Raw genomic sequence first — 15,826 nt, 5'->3', positions numbered from 1 at the left:
TGTGTGTGTGTGTGTGCGTCTATGTGGTACGTGCAGCTAGTAATCACTAGCCAGGCAGCCCACTGCTCAGGGAAAGCCCTGAGTAGGGTTGTAAAACACCCCCCCCTCCACGCCCCCCTGGCTAACTGGAGGCCCCTGTGTGGGTGGGAGACAGAGGTAACGAAGAGTGTATGCCTGTGTGTGTGTGTGTGTGTGTGTGTGTGTTTGTGATTGCGAAGGAAATCCACAGGGAAATGCTACAACCCTTGAAAGAGCAACATACGGCACTGATCTCACACACACACACACACACACACACACTTTTGTACACTTTGAAAAAGGTACAAAGTGTTTTTCTCTTAATTCACACAGCCCTTTCCTAACACATACAGACACACAGACAGAGCTTTCATACAACACTCGCAAACGCAAGCACAATTTCTCCCACTTTGAGATTGCGGTTTGGCAGCCAGCTATCATGTTACAAATCCCAGGCCGGAGGGGTAACCATGGCAACTTCTTCCAAAATACCCCAGCCGCCCATGGAGGGAAGAAAGGGTCGTTTGCGCCCCTCACTCTCCTCTTTACACTGCCAATGGAGTGGAACTCCTGACGCAAACAGGGATACCTTCTCTGACGCACCTCGGGATCACCGGGGGCCCTGATCTGCCCTTTCTTCTCTAGCCTCCTCTTTCCCCACACCCACCCTCCCGAGGGGCTTTCCTTTTCTCCTGGCTTTTAATGACACAACCCTAATAAACAGCATTAATGGGTCCTCCACACTGTAGGCTAGGCCACGCTAGGCGCCTCTCTCCTCCTCCCTCCTCCCCAGTCTCTCCTCCAGAGGTAGAGGGGGCTCCTCGTGGCCCTTCAGGCAGAGCACAGAGGGGGCTCATGTCTCCTCTTTTCAGCTGTTCCACAGCGTCTCTCCAACTTAACGCCACCCATATGTCCTCTCCTTCTGTTCTTCCATGAACTTGCAAATTCCTAAACTCGTAGGGAGCCCCTAAATCAGTCCATGCAAACGTATGCTGTTTCCTCCCTCAATAAAAAGTCAAAAGGATTATTAAGTCAATGATATAACACTGTTGGCTCTATGATCATCCTTGACGAGGAGGTTGGAGGGGATGGGGCACTTAAGGTCCTGAAGCTGCAAGTTTGTAAGTGAATAGTATGTTTGTGTGGAGGGAGCGTGGGGTGTCCTGGGACAGCTGGAGGCTGGAATGCTGCAGCAGCAGATTGTTAGATAAGCAGCTGTGTGTGTTAGGGGAAAGGAGAGCCAGGCACGCTAACCACTACCGCAACTAGCCGCTGGAAAACACTCCCGCTGCTGCATGTGAATGGGAAGACTACATCGTGAGCTGAAATTGCTAATCACCGCTAGCCACCGCTTATAGTCTCCAAAACAAAATCAATTTGACTTTATGCTTCCTAAAACAAAAATCATCTTTCTGTGAATTCCATACTCCATAACCAAAATTGAATTCACAAAACTATCAACTGATTAACAAGGCTATAACCTAATGATTATAGTGGAAACAACCTTAATATGATTTCCATGTGAAACAAGTATTTGCAACATACTGAGCTTGTGGATGAATAGAGATGGAGGGGTTTATGCTGCAGGAGTAGTTTCAGTTGATGCTTTATTTTGTGTTTTATTTTTCCTCGCTCAACTTTTCATCTTTCATGACTACAAAGAGTGAAAGTTCAATCAAACGTCAAAGGCACATTTTAGGTACAGATTGTGAAAACACTTATTTCAGAGTATATTTTCCAATATTGGGCTGTAGTGAGGAGTCTTGTATGTGACTATAAATTTGATTCATACCAAATGTCAACACAATATAGCTTACATGTAAATGTATTGGATAGTAATTATTTAGTGCATGAAGTTGAAGTTACCTTTTTTCTCAAGTCCTCAAATTAGCTATTTATATACACTTGTTTAATACACTGTGGAAGTTAAGAGCTTAGCATACTGAAACTGTTTTCGTGTATATGTGTTGTGTGTGTATGTGTACGCCATTTGCTCGATTTACTCACAACAGCTGCAGAACAACTTTAGGATTTTAATTTGGATTCTCTCTCTCTCTCTCTCTCTCTCTCGAGCTCCAATCTGTACATAGATGTACAGTCATGGTGTGTGTAATGTTCTAGCTTTCCTTATTGTAAGGTCAGTGACTCAGACAATGATGTCTTTTTTTTTTATTTAATTTTTTTTATTCTCTTTAACAATCCTCGTACTCATTAAATGTGATTTGAGAAACATTCAATACCGGAAACAGATAAATAATCCATATCATGGCCCAGATAATGTTTCTGCCAGTTATTCCACCCACCCACCCACCCACAGGGTGACGTTATTACTTCAAGCCTCAGAGAACCAAAATCGCCCTTGCAGATATAAATACAATTGTATAGAAGTATCTGATAATTAGCTATCTAGAATCCACCTAAAAATGGTACGTCGATTAGAGGTTTTGGACTTAATCCGAAACTGATCTATGGACAGTCAGACTGGAAATGCAGTTGGCACACTCAAACATAGAGAAAACACCAGCCTTAGCAGCAGCACCATGCAGCAACAACTACAGAGCAGCCACTGTCACCTGCACTTCAGTTCACTTACCATCTGATGTCAAAAACACATTTGATGATGATGAAGATGATGATGCACCTGATCATAAATGAATCCACTTGGATACATTTGGATATTAGACATTTAGGCACACAGATCCTAGACCTGACTCAATTAGACAAAAAAAAAATTGAACCGGTCCTCACTCTGGTCCCAGGTTGGGTCTCCGTTACTTGGACCAGAATATACCTGTGAGGACCTAGCTGCTGCTAATTATAAAATAATTATTGTCCAGCAGTATCTTCACTATCACTAAATCTATGAGAAATATAAATATTAGTAGTAGTGTAAACCACTACAATGTTATAGCTCTCTGTATGTGTGAAGACACTCACCAAACTGTATCCTGGTACGGACTGCTCCCACAGGGACGTTATAGATCTTCTCCAGGTAGTTCTTTACGTCACACTTGGTCATTCTGTCCAGACATGTCCAGAACAGAAAGAGAGGAGAAAAACACACAAATAGGGACGAGGAAAGACAGAGAGAACGGAGGTTACACAAGGCATCAAGCATCAGTGTTCACATATGGTAAGAGGTGCCTGGATCACTGTCCATCAAATAACACCACATTCAGTTAATTGACACAGACATAAAAATGATACAGCCTGTTTCCACACTGCATTCCCATAAACTCTGCTGTTATATTACCTACTGTAACGGACAGGACACTCCCCTATAAACCCATATTCAGCTTTTATTCTCTTGACCATAAAGTGGAGAGAAGAGAAATGTGAGTGTCAGTGTTCATCCAATTAGCTGTCTACATGTATTGATCGCGCCTGATGAAATCCTACACAGGAAGTGGGCCTGGCACCAACTGATCCGATGGGCCAGCCTAGCTAAAGCTAGCCCACTGGGCAGCTTTTGGAACGAATTTCACCGACCAGAGGAAGAAAGGCTTTTAACGGCTAATCAATCTAGCCAATTGGATTAGCCTGGTAGAGAGCACTTCCCAAATGCGTCTGACAAAGTGCTTAATAGCGACGCTGTGGTCTGGCATGAGTGCCTCGGATATGGCGTCTTCTATCACCTCATATGTTTCTTTGATAGAACATTATAATGTAATATTCCCTATTTTTCAGAGTAAACAGCACAATACCTTGAGCTGTTATAACAATATTAAGTGAGGCAAACATTTGCATGAGAAAATCACATCTGTGAACACAAAAGACTCTTTGTACCTAAGAATGATGTAATATATGTTTCCATGCTGTACAAACAATTGCCTTTTCCTCTATAATGTGCTACATTTTGGCTGACACTGATGTAGACCTAAAACACTTCCATTGGACCTGCTATGTTCAGTTTAGAGGTAAGCTTATATTTATGATACGTCAGTAACTATTTCCACATTTGATTCCACCATTACAAAAAGCAGGATCGTTTGATGTGGGGACTCCTGAGTATGATAGGGTTTTTCTACTAAACACCAGGCAGCTGCCTCTGAGAGATGAGAGAACTACGCACACACTGAGCTCTCCCTCTCAGACCAAGTACTGGTCCAGGACTATCTTGGGTGTTAGGGTCAAGGAGTTTCTGCATCACTGTGTAAAGAAAGGTGTAAACAAACTTTTAAAAGGTCTCTTTAGGCCTATTCGTCTCCCTTTACCAAGTTGAGAGGAGAGAGATGTGTTTCCTGAGATGCGCCTTTCTGCTCCATTGGTACCCACCCCACCCCCCACAACCCCTGTCTCACACTGTATGTGTGCCAGAGGGCAGTGAAGCAGAGCGGAGTGACCGGGGTACTTGAGATTAAGAGAGGAAGAAAGAGAGAGTGATTGCACTGACTGGTTTTCCTAGAAAGCAGGGGCAGGGAACTGGAAGAGAGGAAAGTGGCTTTGGGACCGCAAGGTCTCCTCTGGATCATTAGCGGAGGGAACACTGATCCTGATTAATGAGGAACATTTCTCTGACTAAATCCTGCTGCTTTTACCACTCCAACTGTTCAGCCACCACAAACAGAGATAGTTTATACGAAGCATGCGCAAGCACAGTCATGTTTTCAGGGCTGCATAATATGGTAAAAACATTGTTTTGCAATTATTTTGACAGATATTGCTAAAAGAGTTTGCGATTATTGTGGGAGTGATTTTTGCTCACAACTTATAATTTCAACTGAAAAGAAACTATTTACAATCATGATTAATGTGAAATGTTTGGGGGTCTGTAGCAATTTGCAATTATTGGTGCAGCCCTTTCCGTTACTCTGCACATCTATAAATCTCTATGTCATGTGCTATGGCTGAAAAAATATACATACATACATACATAGCATACATAACATACATCATACATACATACATACATACATACATAACATACCATACCATCATACATACATACATACCATACATCATACATACAAATACATACATACATACATACATACATACAACAATACAGATTGATAGATTTACTATGAATACCTCCACATACACACATACGTATAATACTGAACACTAGATTTACAGGGGTTACATTAAATAGCTGTTTTCTCTGACCTGAGTCAATACACGACTCCCATTTCAGCTACAAACTGGAATCCAGTCTGAGATAAAGCCTTGGGCTGAAAGCTGAGGAGAAAATGTCAAGTTAAGCGTGTACATAAACAAGGCTAAACTTAGACAAAGGGCGTGGTGTCTCCAATAGTGATGCAGGCAGCATCTGATCATCATCCCAGTATAAACACCCATCTGACTCCACAAGCTAACCTTTCACACTTCTGTCTCACAGGAAGAATGAAAACCTGTCTTCAGCAACTGCCAAGGCTAAAGGCATCGTTCCTCAGCAACTGGTATATATTTATACGCAAACACACATGCTACAAAGATTCCTCCCCCAAGATGATGAAAGAACTCCAAACACAAAACCTAGAAGGGCATCAGATGACGCAGACGATGGATTAGATTCAATTATGGTGCGTTGTTGCTGAGCAGGTTTAAAACAGGCACACTGGCATCATTGAAAGCAAACAATTTAAAAAGTTATATTGTTCTGCATTGTTCAAGGGGAGGTAGACAGGAGATATAACACCTGAATCTGATATGCTAAAAGAAACACGGAAGGAAAGGGATGCAAGCACGGATCAAGAAAAAAAGGTAAACTTGATGCCTTTGTTTTGCCCCGTTTGTGTCTGACAATATATCAGATTCGTCATTCTGCAGATTAACCCACACCTCTGTCAGCTGCTCTTGGATATTTCCTATTCTCAAATGTGGGCTAACTCACACTGAGCCAAGAAGATTGTGAGTATCAGTTCCAGTCGTTTAAGGCGGTCCATTTACACCTGTGCCCCGAAAGCATATGAAAAAAGTAGGTGAAAGGGCACAGTGGGAAAAGACAGGACAGAGGCAGCATTGACAGTCTTTGACAATAAGGATAGTGAATGTATTCTGAAACCTCAGAGACTACTGTATGCCTCTTGTCCATTAATGTGCCGGAGTTAAAAGAACATCTGCCAGGTGAATGGGTAATACCTCTGTTGTACATAAAGGATTCCTTATACAGCCACCCACTCACAGTGATAAAATAATACACAACAAATATAAACACTGAGGTTTAGCAGATCTGGATTTGTGACTGAATAATGTCATGTAATTGAAGATGCTGAAATTCACTTTAGAACTGATGCTTTAGAAAATATCTCCGGTTCAATACCAGCTAACTACCTTTGTTGCTCTCACTCTCTTTCTCTCCATGTTTCTGGTCTATATGAATGGCTAACTTTCAAATAAAGGCAAAAATGTCAACAAAAATAAATCTTGAGAAAAAGTCATGCTGCATTTATTAACTTTTACATAGTTTTACATTTTGTTTCCACTCATTTATCTCCTAACCAATACCTTATTGGTAGATGACCAGAGTTGTGAATAAATACAGTACAAGAGTTATTTTGCAATCAGGAATATAATTACAGATTCATAATTTAAGTACTGACTATTAGCATGCTTATAAAGTATGTCACTTCACATGTACTGCTTTGACTCAAAAGACCAACTCATTTAGATTGAGCTTTCAATAAGATACAGAAACATTAAAATTTCTATGTACGCAGATGACTCAGCAATATATATGGCAGCATCCTCAAAAAATGTATTTATTAAAGCTTTACAGCGGGAGTTGCAGTGGTAGTGGGATGGGTTATAAATACATAAATAGTCAGTTTAGCACAGACTCTCTACACTCTATGTCAGCAATGTTAGTACTGAACGGTCATGGTGCTAAACTGTAAAGGTTATAAATACAAAATGTATTTTCCACTAGATTTCGGACTAGAGCACTAGCATCTCAGACCAAAAACAATGACCAAGCAGATAATCAGAAAACACACTTAAACTGGACAGAAACAAAATCAAAGTCACTAAAAATGTCTTTGTTAGTCTTTCCACTGTATTTCCAACAATCATCAATGCTGTTTTGGTCAAAACCTTTAACTGACATAATTTGATGAGAAAAAAGCAGCATAACGCATAATAGGCTGCAATGGTTGCCATGTAACGTTAGCTAATCCTTGAGGACAAATGCGCCCGTCAAAGCACGCCCAATTAAAGTGCTTGTTTTGGCCCCTGACATTCTCTGCCTTAATTTACCAACATATGAGAAAAACAGCGGCATAAGTTGCTCTCCTAAGATGGAAATGGAGGGACTTGCTCTAACATGCATGCACGGCCAGACCAGTTTCCTAAACAAAGCACAAACATGCTCAGATAACAACACAGGCAAATGGAGTATGACGTCATTCTCTGCTCAGGACACCATGACTCCATTATATCTTTACATAGCAAAGAGTTGTTTAATGGTGTATTAAAGTTTTAAATCTCTGTATATATAACCTTTAAGGTACACAATGGGATAGCAAATTATTATGACCTGAACAGGTTAATAAAATGTGTGAAATTAGAAGAGGTCTGTCAATTGATACGTTTTAAGACAGCATATTTACAAAATACTTTAGTACAATCAGCTATGACTATATATAATTATTCACCAGTGCACATTATTCACAAAAAAAGCAAAGCCAGGTTTAGAACAACTCCTGAGGCATCTGTTATCTTGGATTTGATTAACGTAATTAAATGTGTATGTATGAACACGTTAGTGTTATTTCTGTACTCAGTGTTTTGCTGCCACCTACAGGTTTGACCCACAATGGCCTATTTTCACAGAAAGGAGAAGACATCCTGATGTAGATCCATTTATTAGGTGAACAACAAGCAAGTTAAAAAGAATGTTTATCTGGTAGTGTAGTTTCATCTTTGAGTAGGATTAGTGGTCATCATGGTGAGTCATGTTTCAAAAATGGTGTGTGTACTCACTGTATAAACTAAATGCCGTGCCACAGTACTTTTTAAATTAGTAATCAGTATAACAACATTTCATCCAAAGAATGGGGGTGTTGCTGTTGTCATGTTCTTCTTGTTTTAAAATGAACATTACTTTGTATAGGGATGATTCAGTGACTATCGTGCTTCTTGTGGCTACCATGAATCCTCTTTGGAAAGGCTGCTTGTTTTAGCAACTTGACTTGGCAAACCACTGGAAAGCTTTTAATGTGGTTCCTTGTTTGATAGAAACTGGGCTGCATTTACATTTGGTCTTTTTATGGTGCCTTTTTGGTTGGCAGATCAACTTTAAGTATTACAAGGGAATGGAAAAGAAGAGGAGTAGCCATAAAAGTGATGCAGAGTTGCAGGCGACAGGAGCTTACTTCACTTTGGAGGAACCTCAATCCTTCAACGCATCATTCACTATCTGGCCTATTTTTCCAATATGCAAGTTGCTTCATGTTGTCCTGAAAAATAATTTACAAAAATGGTGATTGCCAAAACTCTATTCAAGCTGACACAGATGTTAAATTGTCGACAGAATTAGTTGTCTAACCTGCTCTTGCATAAACTACTACAGTAAAATTATGTTAGGGTACAAGTGGAAAATACCATGATGATATACCTGCCAAACATCGGAAAAACTAGCACTAGGCATCAGCCAAGAGGAACAGGGTACAAAGGTGGACCTTTACCATCACTGACTGTAAGACACTTTTAAACTACAAACTGTGGTCTCAGAAGAGGAGGAGCATTCCTCAAGAACACACAGTTGAATTGTCCCTCTGACATGTTAATGTTGTGTGTTCTGATAAGCCTCTCAGACTTTATATTATGTGTAACCTTCATTAAACACACTGTAGGGTAAACATCCAAGGTACACCAAACAGTCCATACACACACATGCACACACAACATCAAAGTACACTGTGTCAGAGCGGCTTAGTGGTGAGAATGAAACAGGAGAGTTGTTTTCTGCGCAGATGAAAGGCAAAAGAAAGCCGCTCCTCATTGTAAGTCTGCCCCATTGTCAGGTTTGAGTAGAGATACGCACACTCACTACTTTAACCCTCCCATCAACACGGACAATACATGCACAGAAGTTGCTCAACACTAAGTATCAAGATCATAATAGCAGACTTTGTTTAGAGGGAAAGCCATTGAGGAACCTGAGACTTAGGGAGAGAAAAGACAGTTGAGAAATTGAGAGTATAAGAGCAGCGTGTGAAGGATTAGATTTGTTGTTTGGGTTTTGGTCTGACAATAGAACAGAAATAGATCAAAGAACAGGTCACCAGGAGTCACCAAACTTACAGAGAGACAGGTCAGTAAAGACTCCACAGCTAGTTACACTCCTCTACCGGCTTGCTAAATGAATTCCCAAGACATAAACTGAGGTTAATTAGTGTGAAAAATAACCCGGTTTCCAGCTTGAGCCACATGTTTAAGAAGTGGAACAGTAGTGACTGCCATGGTGAACATAACATTGTTTGATCCAACAGGTACTCAAGTGTAGATAGGTCAGTTTGCTCGTGCCTGATTACAGTGAGAAACCGCAGCATGGTCTGGTTTCATAGTTATTAGACAGCACCGTAGCATGAAATGTGACTGAGTAGTAGACTGAACACAACGTTCAGCATTGTGATCTTTTCTTTGTGTGTGTGTCAGTGCTGGCCTCTAGCCATGCCAGGTGAGGCACAAGAGGTGTGTGTGTGGGTGTAAACCTAGAAATTTGATGATGTTCCTTCTAGAGCAGAGAGGCAATGCTAACATCGCACAAAAGGTTTGCGAACAATCAAAAAGACAAACAAATACTTTCCTCCAGCAGGTAGAAAGAGAATTGCGTGAACACAGGCCAGGTGTCTTAAACAACAAGTGCCAAAGAGGGATTGGTTTTGGACGTGCTGCAAAGCGTTTAAGAAAAGCACAATAAACAGCAGAGTCCAGGGTGGGACAGAGGGAATAGGACAGAGGAAGACATGCGCAGATCATAGCAAGTGCGTGATACTATAAACAAGCAAGAAAACAAGGAAAAAGCAAGAAAGAACGAGGGAGCCAACCTTGGATATCTAGCTCCCAGGTGTCATTCAGATAAAGGCCACCTTGTGTTATTGCCCTGAGAAAGTCAACAATACCACTTCTCATTAACAGCTGCTCAGCACTACAACTTACCCACGCTAACACCGCCTACCCTCGAGAGTCATAACTACAACAGCTTTCACTGCCGTAATGACTCAGACTCATCAATAAGCTGGGAGTGGGAGTGATATTTGGTTTGTGTCACTGTCTCTCCATGTGTGTCCATTTACTACATTGTGTGTATGAAAAGTAAAAAATAACAGTGTTTCAAGCACACACTGAGGCCCCAGCAGCATATCAATCAGCCGTGCACCTCTCCCAGGCATCAAAGACTCCAAGCAAAAAAAAAAAAAAACCTTACACACCCTTATAAACACACACGCACCCTGCACTTACCCACTTTTGTGCATATATACACAAAGACACACACCATTCTCACAAACTGACTCACCCACACTGACAAGCGCGCACACAGACACACACACATACACACACACACAATTACATAAGCACCCTAGGAGTTTGGCAGAGAAGAGGCAAAAATCAGAGTGGGAGGCCAGGCACCTGGATGAACAGATTATGGTCTAAACCCCACCAGAGACACATAGATGATCTGCCTCAAACTTCAATTTTTCTCCCTTGTGTGGGTTCTGGCCCTCTCATAGCCTGAGGAGTGCTGCTAACCTCAATGACCTTGGCTCGCAGAGGTAGTCAAAATCAGCTCATCACTACTAACTGCTGACTGGTAAGGACCTCCTGTTGCGTTTTATGACAGAATACATACTCCAAACTCACCAAATTGACTTTTGGTAATACAAAAACAACTTAGCAAAATTAGGGCACTAAGGTGGTGTTTTATATATAGTGTATTCCATTGGACATGTGTGTTGGAGAATGATTAAGAACAGTTTGCTTTAATTTTCTATGTAGATATTAACATTGGCTCCTCAATGTGACTTATGTTTGACATCTCACTGTGTACAAACGAGCACGAACCTCTACTGCAGTGCCAGACAAAAGCACTTTTGACCTTACCTCCCACCCTGCTGCCTGTGTCATGCCATTTGCAAGTCATCATTGCAGCTGAACTCATTACAGACAGCCATAAGGTGGAAAAAAAACTATCTATACTGTTGAGGACTAACACCTTTCTGTTCTTGAGGCTGTCTTGCCACCTGGTGGCCATGAAATGCAACTCCAGCGGCATAACACTGGTCCAGAAACACTGCTACGGTGCCAGTAAAAACAAATGATTGCAGCCAAAAACCATGAAATATATGTTCATTTTATAAAAGGTCTAAATTACATTAAACTACTACTATAGTCTAACAGAAGTAAGCCTAAAATAACTTGCCAAATAAAATAACCCCTCATAAGTCTTATAATAGTAGAATTTGTGGCCCATACAGGGAATCAGCTTGCTATATTTTTATTGTTTATAAGCATTATAAATCTTGCTATAAGACTTTATATAGTCACTGGGGTGCTCTTCTTCATCCTCAAGGTCCAGGTTTAGGCAACCGTGATAATTATCATCCACGCTGCTGAAAACAGGAGGTGCTGAATCCATACCAGCCTGTACTTTAAGAAGATGACAAGTAGGGTGTTTAGCATTTGAATTGATAATTTAAAGAATAGATGGACCGTAGTATGTAATGTATGGCTCTTGACTGGAAAAAGTAGAAAAAGTATGCATTGTATACATGCATCCGGTAATAGGTATTAATTAATAACAAGGATGGTTTGTATGTTAGAAATGTGCAGAAATTTGGTTTGAAAAACTGTACACTGAAAATTAATGACAGAGAAGAAAATGACAGTAGCAATTTGGCAGTGAATTTCCATAACAAAGTACAGACACATTTAAAGACAGTCAAATCCTGAGATTGTTTATTTGCTCTCCTATACATATTCATCAACACATAAACTATTACTTATTTCCATATCATCATAGTAGTAGTAGTGTAGTACATTATGTAACAAACAATATACTAATTGTGCATCTTGTTGAGGGACATAAGGGGAAATTAGAATATTAGAATAATAAAATCTAACCTCAAACTAACAGTTTTCTATCACAGAAAACTGACAACCTCTCACCTACAAGCACACATTTACTTTACCTCACTTGCGTCACAAACATTTAACTGTAGGAGATGCTACTGATGGTAGATGCACTAATATAATCTACAAACACTCTGGTTTAAATTTTAGGTTTTCCTATTTAAAATCAAAAAATAATCTATTAACCTTTGACCAAGAAGTTGCTGAGTGGTGAAAGTAGACATTACTTACTCTTTTACTTAAAAGAAGATCATTTCAGGGACAATTTGCACAGTTACAGCTGTGTGGTGGCATTATATGTAGTACAATCCACCTACCTGAGGATGGAGTAATCCTCCAAGGATGTATGAATAAACACATGGTCTACATCGCATAAAATTTGACTTCCCAAGGCTATTATACAAAATAGGGTTGAAATGGCTCACACCTAACAGCATTCAGCTACTTGCCCTCGCCCTATCCACTCTACCTATGTGTGCTTGAAACATGTGGTGAGCAGCATAAAACGTTTAAAAACTATTTAGTAAATGTGGTGGGAATTTTTCACCATATTGTTTTTTATTTCATAGACAAAAATCATTCATTAGTTAATGAAAGAGTGAGGAGATTAAGCACTCACCTGTAATGCTTCGAATTTAATGGCAAGCATTGCCAACAGTAACCTTTTTGGAGGTACTGGCGCTTAAAGAGGAACCAGCTCTCAATTGCCATTCCTGATAGTAACCCTTATAATTTAAATATTACGTGGGCTGACAGCTAATAGTACAGAATTATACAATAGTAGAATACTCAAGCGTGCGTACTTCCTTTAAGACATCTCTACACATTGATGATTTGTAAGCAAAGACTTACTCCATTGGGATGCGAAACTGGGCAGTGTCAGGAGGCTGCTCTCTTCCCGGCCTCACCAGAGTCAGGAACCAGTTGGGTCTGAAGATCCTCAGCTGAGGGTTTCCCAGCTGGTAGAGAGGGTATCTGAGAGGAGAGGCAGACTGTTATCGTCTATCATTCTCACTCACCCTGTGCTGTTTCCTACAAGCAGACTACCGACTGGGAAGATAATCTGCAAAAGTAATCATGCAGAACTGCTACAGCCGAATATATAGTGAAAGCAAGTTGATGGATAAAAAAAAAAAAAAGATCTGCATCAAATTCAAAAATCAGATTATGTGGTTGCACTGAAATACTTAGGACTTTATACAGTAATAATAAACTAGAATGATCCTGCAACACTGTGTTGAACTATCCTATACCACCTTTAAAGACTTCAAGATACAGCAAAACAGTGACTGACAAAAGAAAGGTACACAGTTAGACATAAATACAATCTCTGTACACGAAGGTTGGGTGTCATAGTAACCCACATAGTTTGTTTTTAGCATAGCGAGCTAACGCTGGCTGCGTTCCTCGTTTCATAACGTCATGTAAGATTCACAGAGAGTTAAAGAGTGAAACACGGATTAAAGCGCACTCACAATGTGCGGAATGTATGAAAACAACGTGAGCCAGCGGCAGCAGCAGTCAGACATAACATGGCAGCTGGAAAGGCTGAGACATGCTAACGTTAGCTGGGACTAAAAGATTCAACATGTATCTGAGCAGTCCTTACATGTATATACGTCTATAAATGAAGAAGACAAGACGTGGCACTTACAGTAGTCTTGTTACAGGCATCGCTGGGACGGCTTGTTGTGAGACATAAGCTACCAGCTGAGTTGTTTTGTAGTCTTTTCAAGGTTGTCAAACGCTACACGTGTGTCGGTGTGCTTCCGGGGCCACTCGGACTGCGCAGGCGCAGTGTATTTTGGTCCATGCCCTTGAAGAGAGGTCTACAGGTCTGCAGCAGCTTGGGGGTATTTATGGTTTAAACTACCGACTCAGTGTGCACTGTAGGTATTTATAGCACAGTCAGATTTACATTAGTTTAGACCTGTCCTGATTCAATGATTTTAATAATAATAATAATAACTTTATTTGTATAGCACCTTAAAACATAGTTTACAAAGTGCTTTGACAGAACAACAAAGAACACAGCAAGAATACAATTTACAATTACAAAGGACGATAAAATAAATTGCATGAAATAGTTGAAATAACAGAGGTAATGATACAAATCAACAAAGTAGGTGAAATAATAGAGATGGAATAAAATAAAGTAGGCGAAATAAGAAGAAATGGAATAAATAAAATAAATAGAACAGAACTCAAAGACGGTTGGAGTAAAAATAAACATAAAAGGACCACATCACATAAAGGCAAGTCTATAAAAATGGGTTTTAAGAAGTGATTTAAAAGAATTTACCGATCCTGCAAGCCTTATCTCCTCAGGCAGGGCGTTCCAAAGTCGAGGGCCCCTTTTGAGTAGAGATTTAGAAGAAGAAGATATACTTTATTAATCCCAGAGGGGAAATTGTTGTTTTCACTCTTTTTTTACACACACACACCAAGGCTGGAATACACACTTTCTGCACTTATGGATGTGGCCATGCAAACAGTGAGAGAGTAAATAGGGCTGCCAACGTTAAACAGTGCCCATGGCAGGCTTGGTTAGGTTGCCATTGCTAAAGGGCATCTCGGCGTGCCACCGAGGTTGAAAACTGGCACCGTCTCCAGCTACCCAGTCCACACTCCATATTTTTCTGTAAGTCTGTGTACTTGAACCGGCGACCCTCCCGCCCCAAAGTTTAGTATAATATTGTCTAATATTGAACACTAAATCAAAAGACAGTGCCTGAAAATATGAGACAAAAACAAGGGTAGAGAAAGGCATTAAGTTGCTAGTATTTTCTCATTATTCTGATAATATCTATCTATTATATATCTTTATCTATTATATCTATTATTTACCTATCACCGATTGGTTTTTGTTATCCATAAGATTTGACTCAACCTTAATTACCAGTACACAATAAACAATTTGTGGCAATAAAACTGCAATATAAAGGTGTTTTAATATTAAAAACAAGAATGATGCAGTCCAATGTCAATTAAGTAATGTTTCCCAAACCCATTAATTCCTCCACATTTCCTCTAAATTGCTCCAAGTACTCTGAGTTGAGTGGTGAGATATATTCATGTTATGTATATAAATTATTGCATTTTGAGATAAGCATACATCTAAAAAAGTGTTTTATACATATGCACATACAGAATATATTAAAACATATTTTTTGTATATTCATTACAGTTGGATAGATGAAGTGGTAGATATCCATACATAGACATGTAGATAGTGATAATGAAAGTATATCAGTACCCTAATGTCAAATCCCCTGAGTGCTATAACTTTCCCGTAAATACATTTTTTTTTTTTCATTTGGGCCAGCTGCTTTAATCTTCTCCTTGAATAACAGCAGTCTTTTTAAGAATCGGTTTCCATTTTTGGCTTTTTTTGGCTGTGAGTATTTTCTCAGGACACATATGACAAGACGGCAGCAGAGGGAGACCTTATCCCATTTCTCCCCTTCAGACCCTGTGCCCTGGAGTCTGACCTCACACCCACTACATGTGCCTGTAGCAGGGGTAAGAATGACTGAAGGCCCCCTGAGTGGAACATGAGTCCCTGGCTCTGCTGGTTCAGACCTGGCAGGAAATTGACTACACTGACAGCCCACACCATGCCAGGAAGGGAAGTTTCCATCACTTAAGATGCAATGGGTTGTGTGGTGGGAGGGTGCTTGGAGGGCAGTTCATTATTATGTAGTTGTTGTAATGTTTACCAGTTGGCACAGGTATC

At 40.3% G+C, this 15,826-nt stretch overlaps 1 protein-coding gene across 1 annotated transcript in view; it reads right to left on the bottom strand.

Annotated features, from left to right (window-relative positions):
- mrpl23 (mitochondrial ribosomal protein L23) overlaps positions 1–13,923 on the bottom strand; it is a 31,896-nt gene extending 17,973 nt beyond the window's left edge. Inside the window, exons 1-3 of the mRNA XM_035665102.1 lie at positions 13,745–13,923; positions 12,943–13,065; positions 2,956–3,038 (exon numbers count right to left, since the gene is read on the bottom strand). Of these exons, the coding sequence (XP_035520995.1) occupies positions 2,956–3,038; positions 12,943–13,065; positions 13,745–13,764 (226 nt within the window). The 5' untranslated portion in view covers positions 13,765–13,923. The remainder of the gene's footprint in view (positions 1–2,955; positions 3,039–12,942; positions 13,066–13,744) is intronic.
- Positions 13,924–15,826: the final 1,903 nt, after the last annotated feature.

Source organism: Morone saxatilis, unplaced genomic scaffold (assembly GCF_004916995.1).
Source record: "Morone saxatilis isolate NCDOM2014 unplaced genomic scaffold, NCSU_SB_2.0 Contig2, whole genome shotgun sequence".
Classification (NCBI taxonomy): Eukaryota; Metazoa; Chordata; class Actinopteri; family Moronidae; genus Morone; species Morone saxatilis.
The sequence above is the reverse complement of the archived record's forward strand: the minus strand, read 5'-3'. Positions and strand labels throughout refer to the sequence as shown.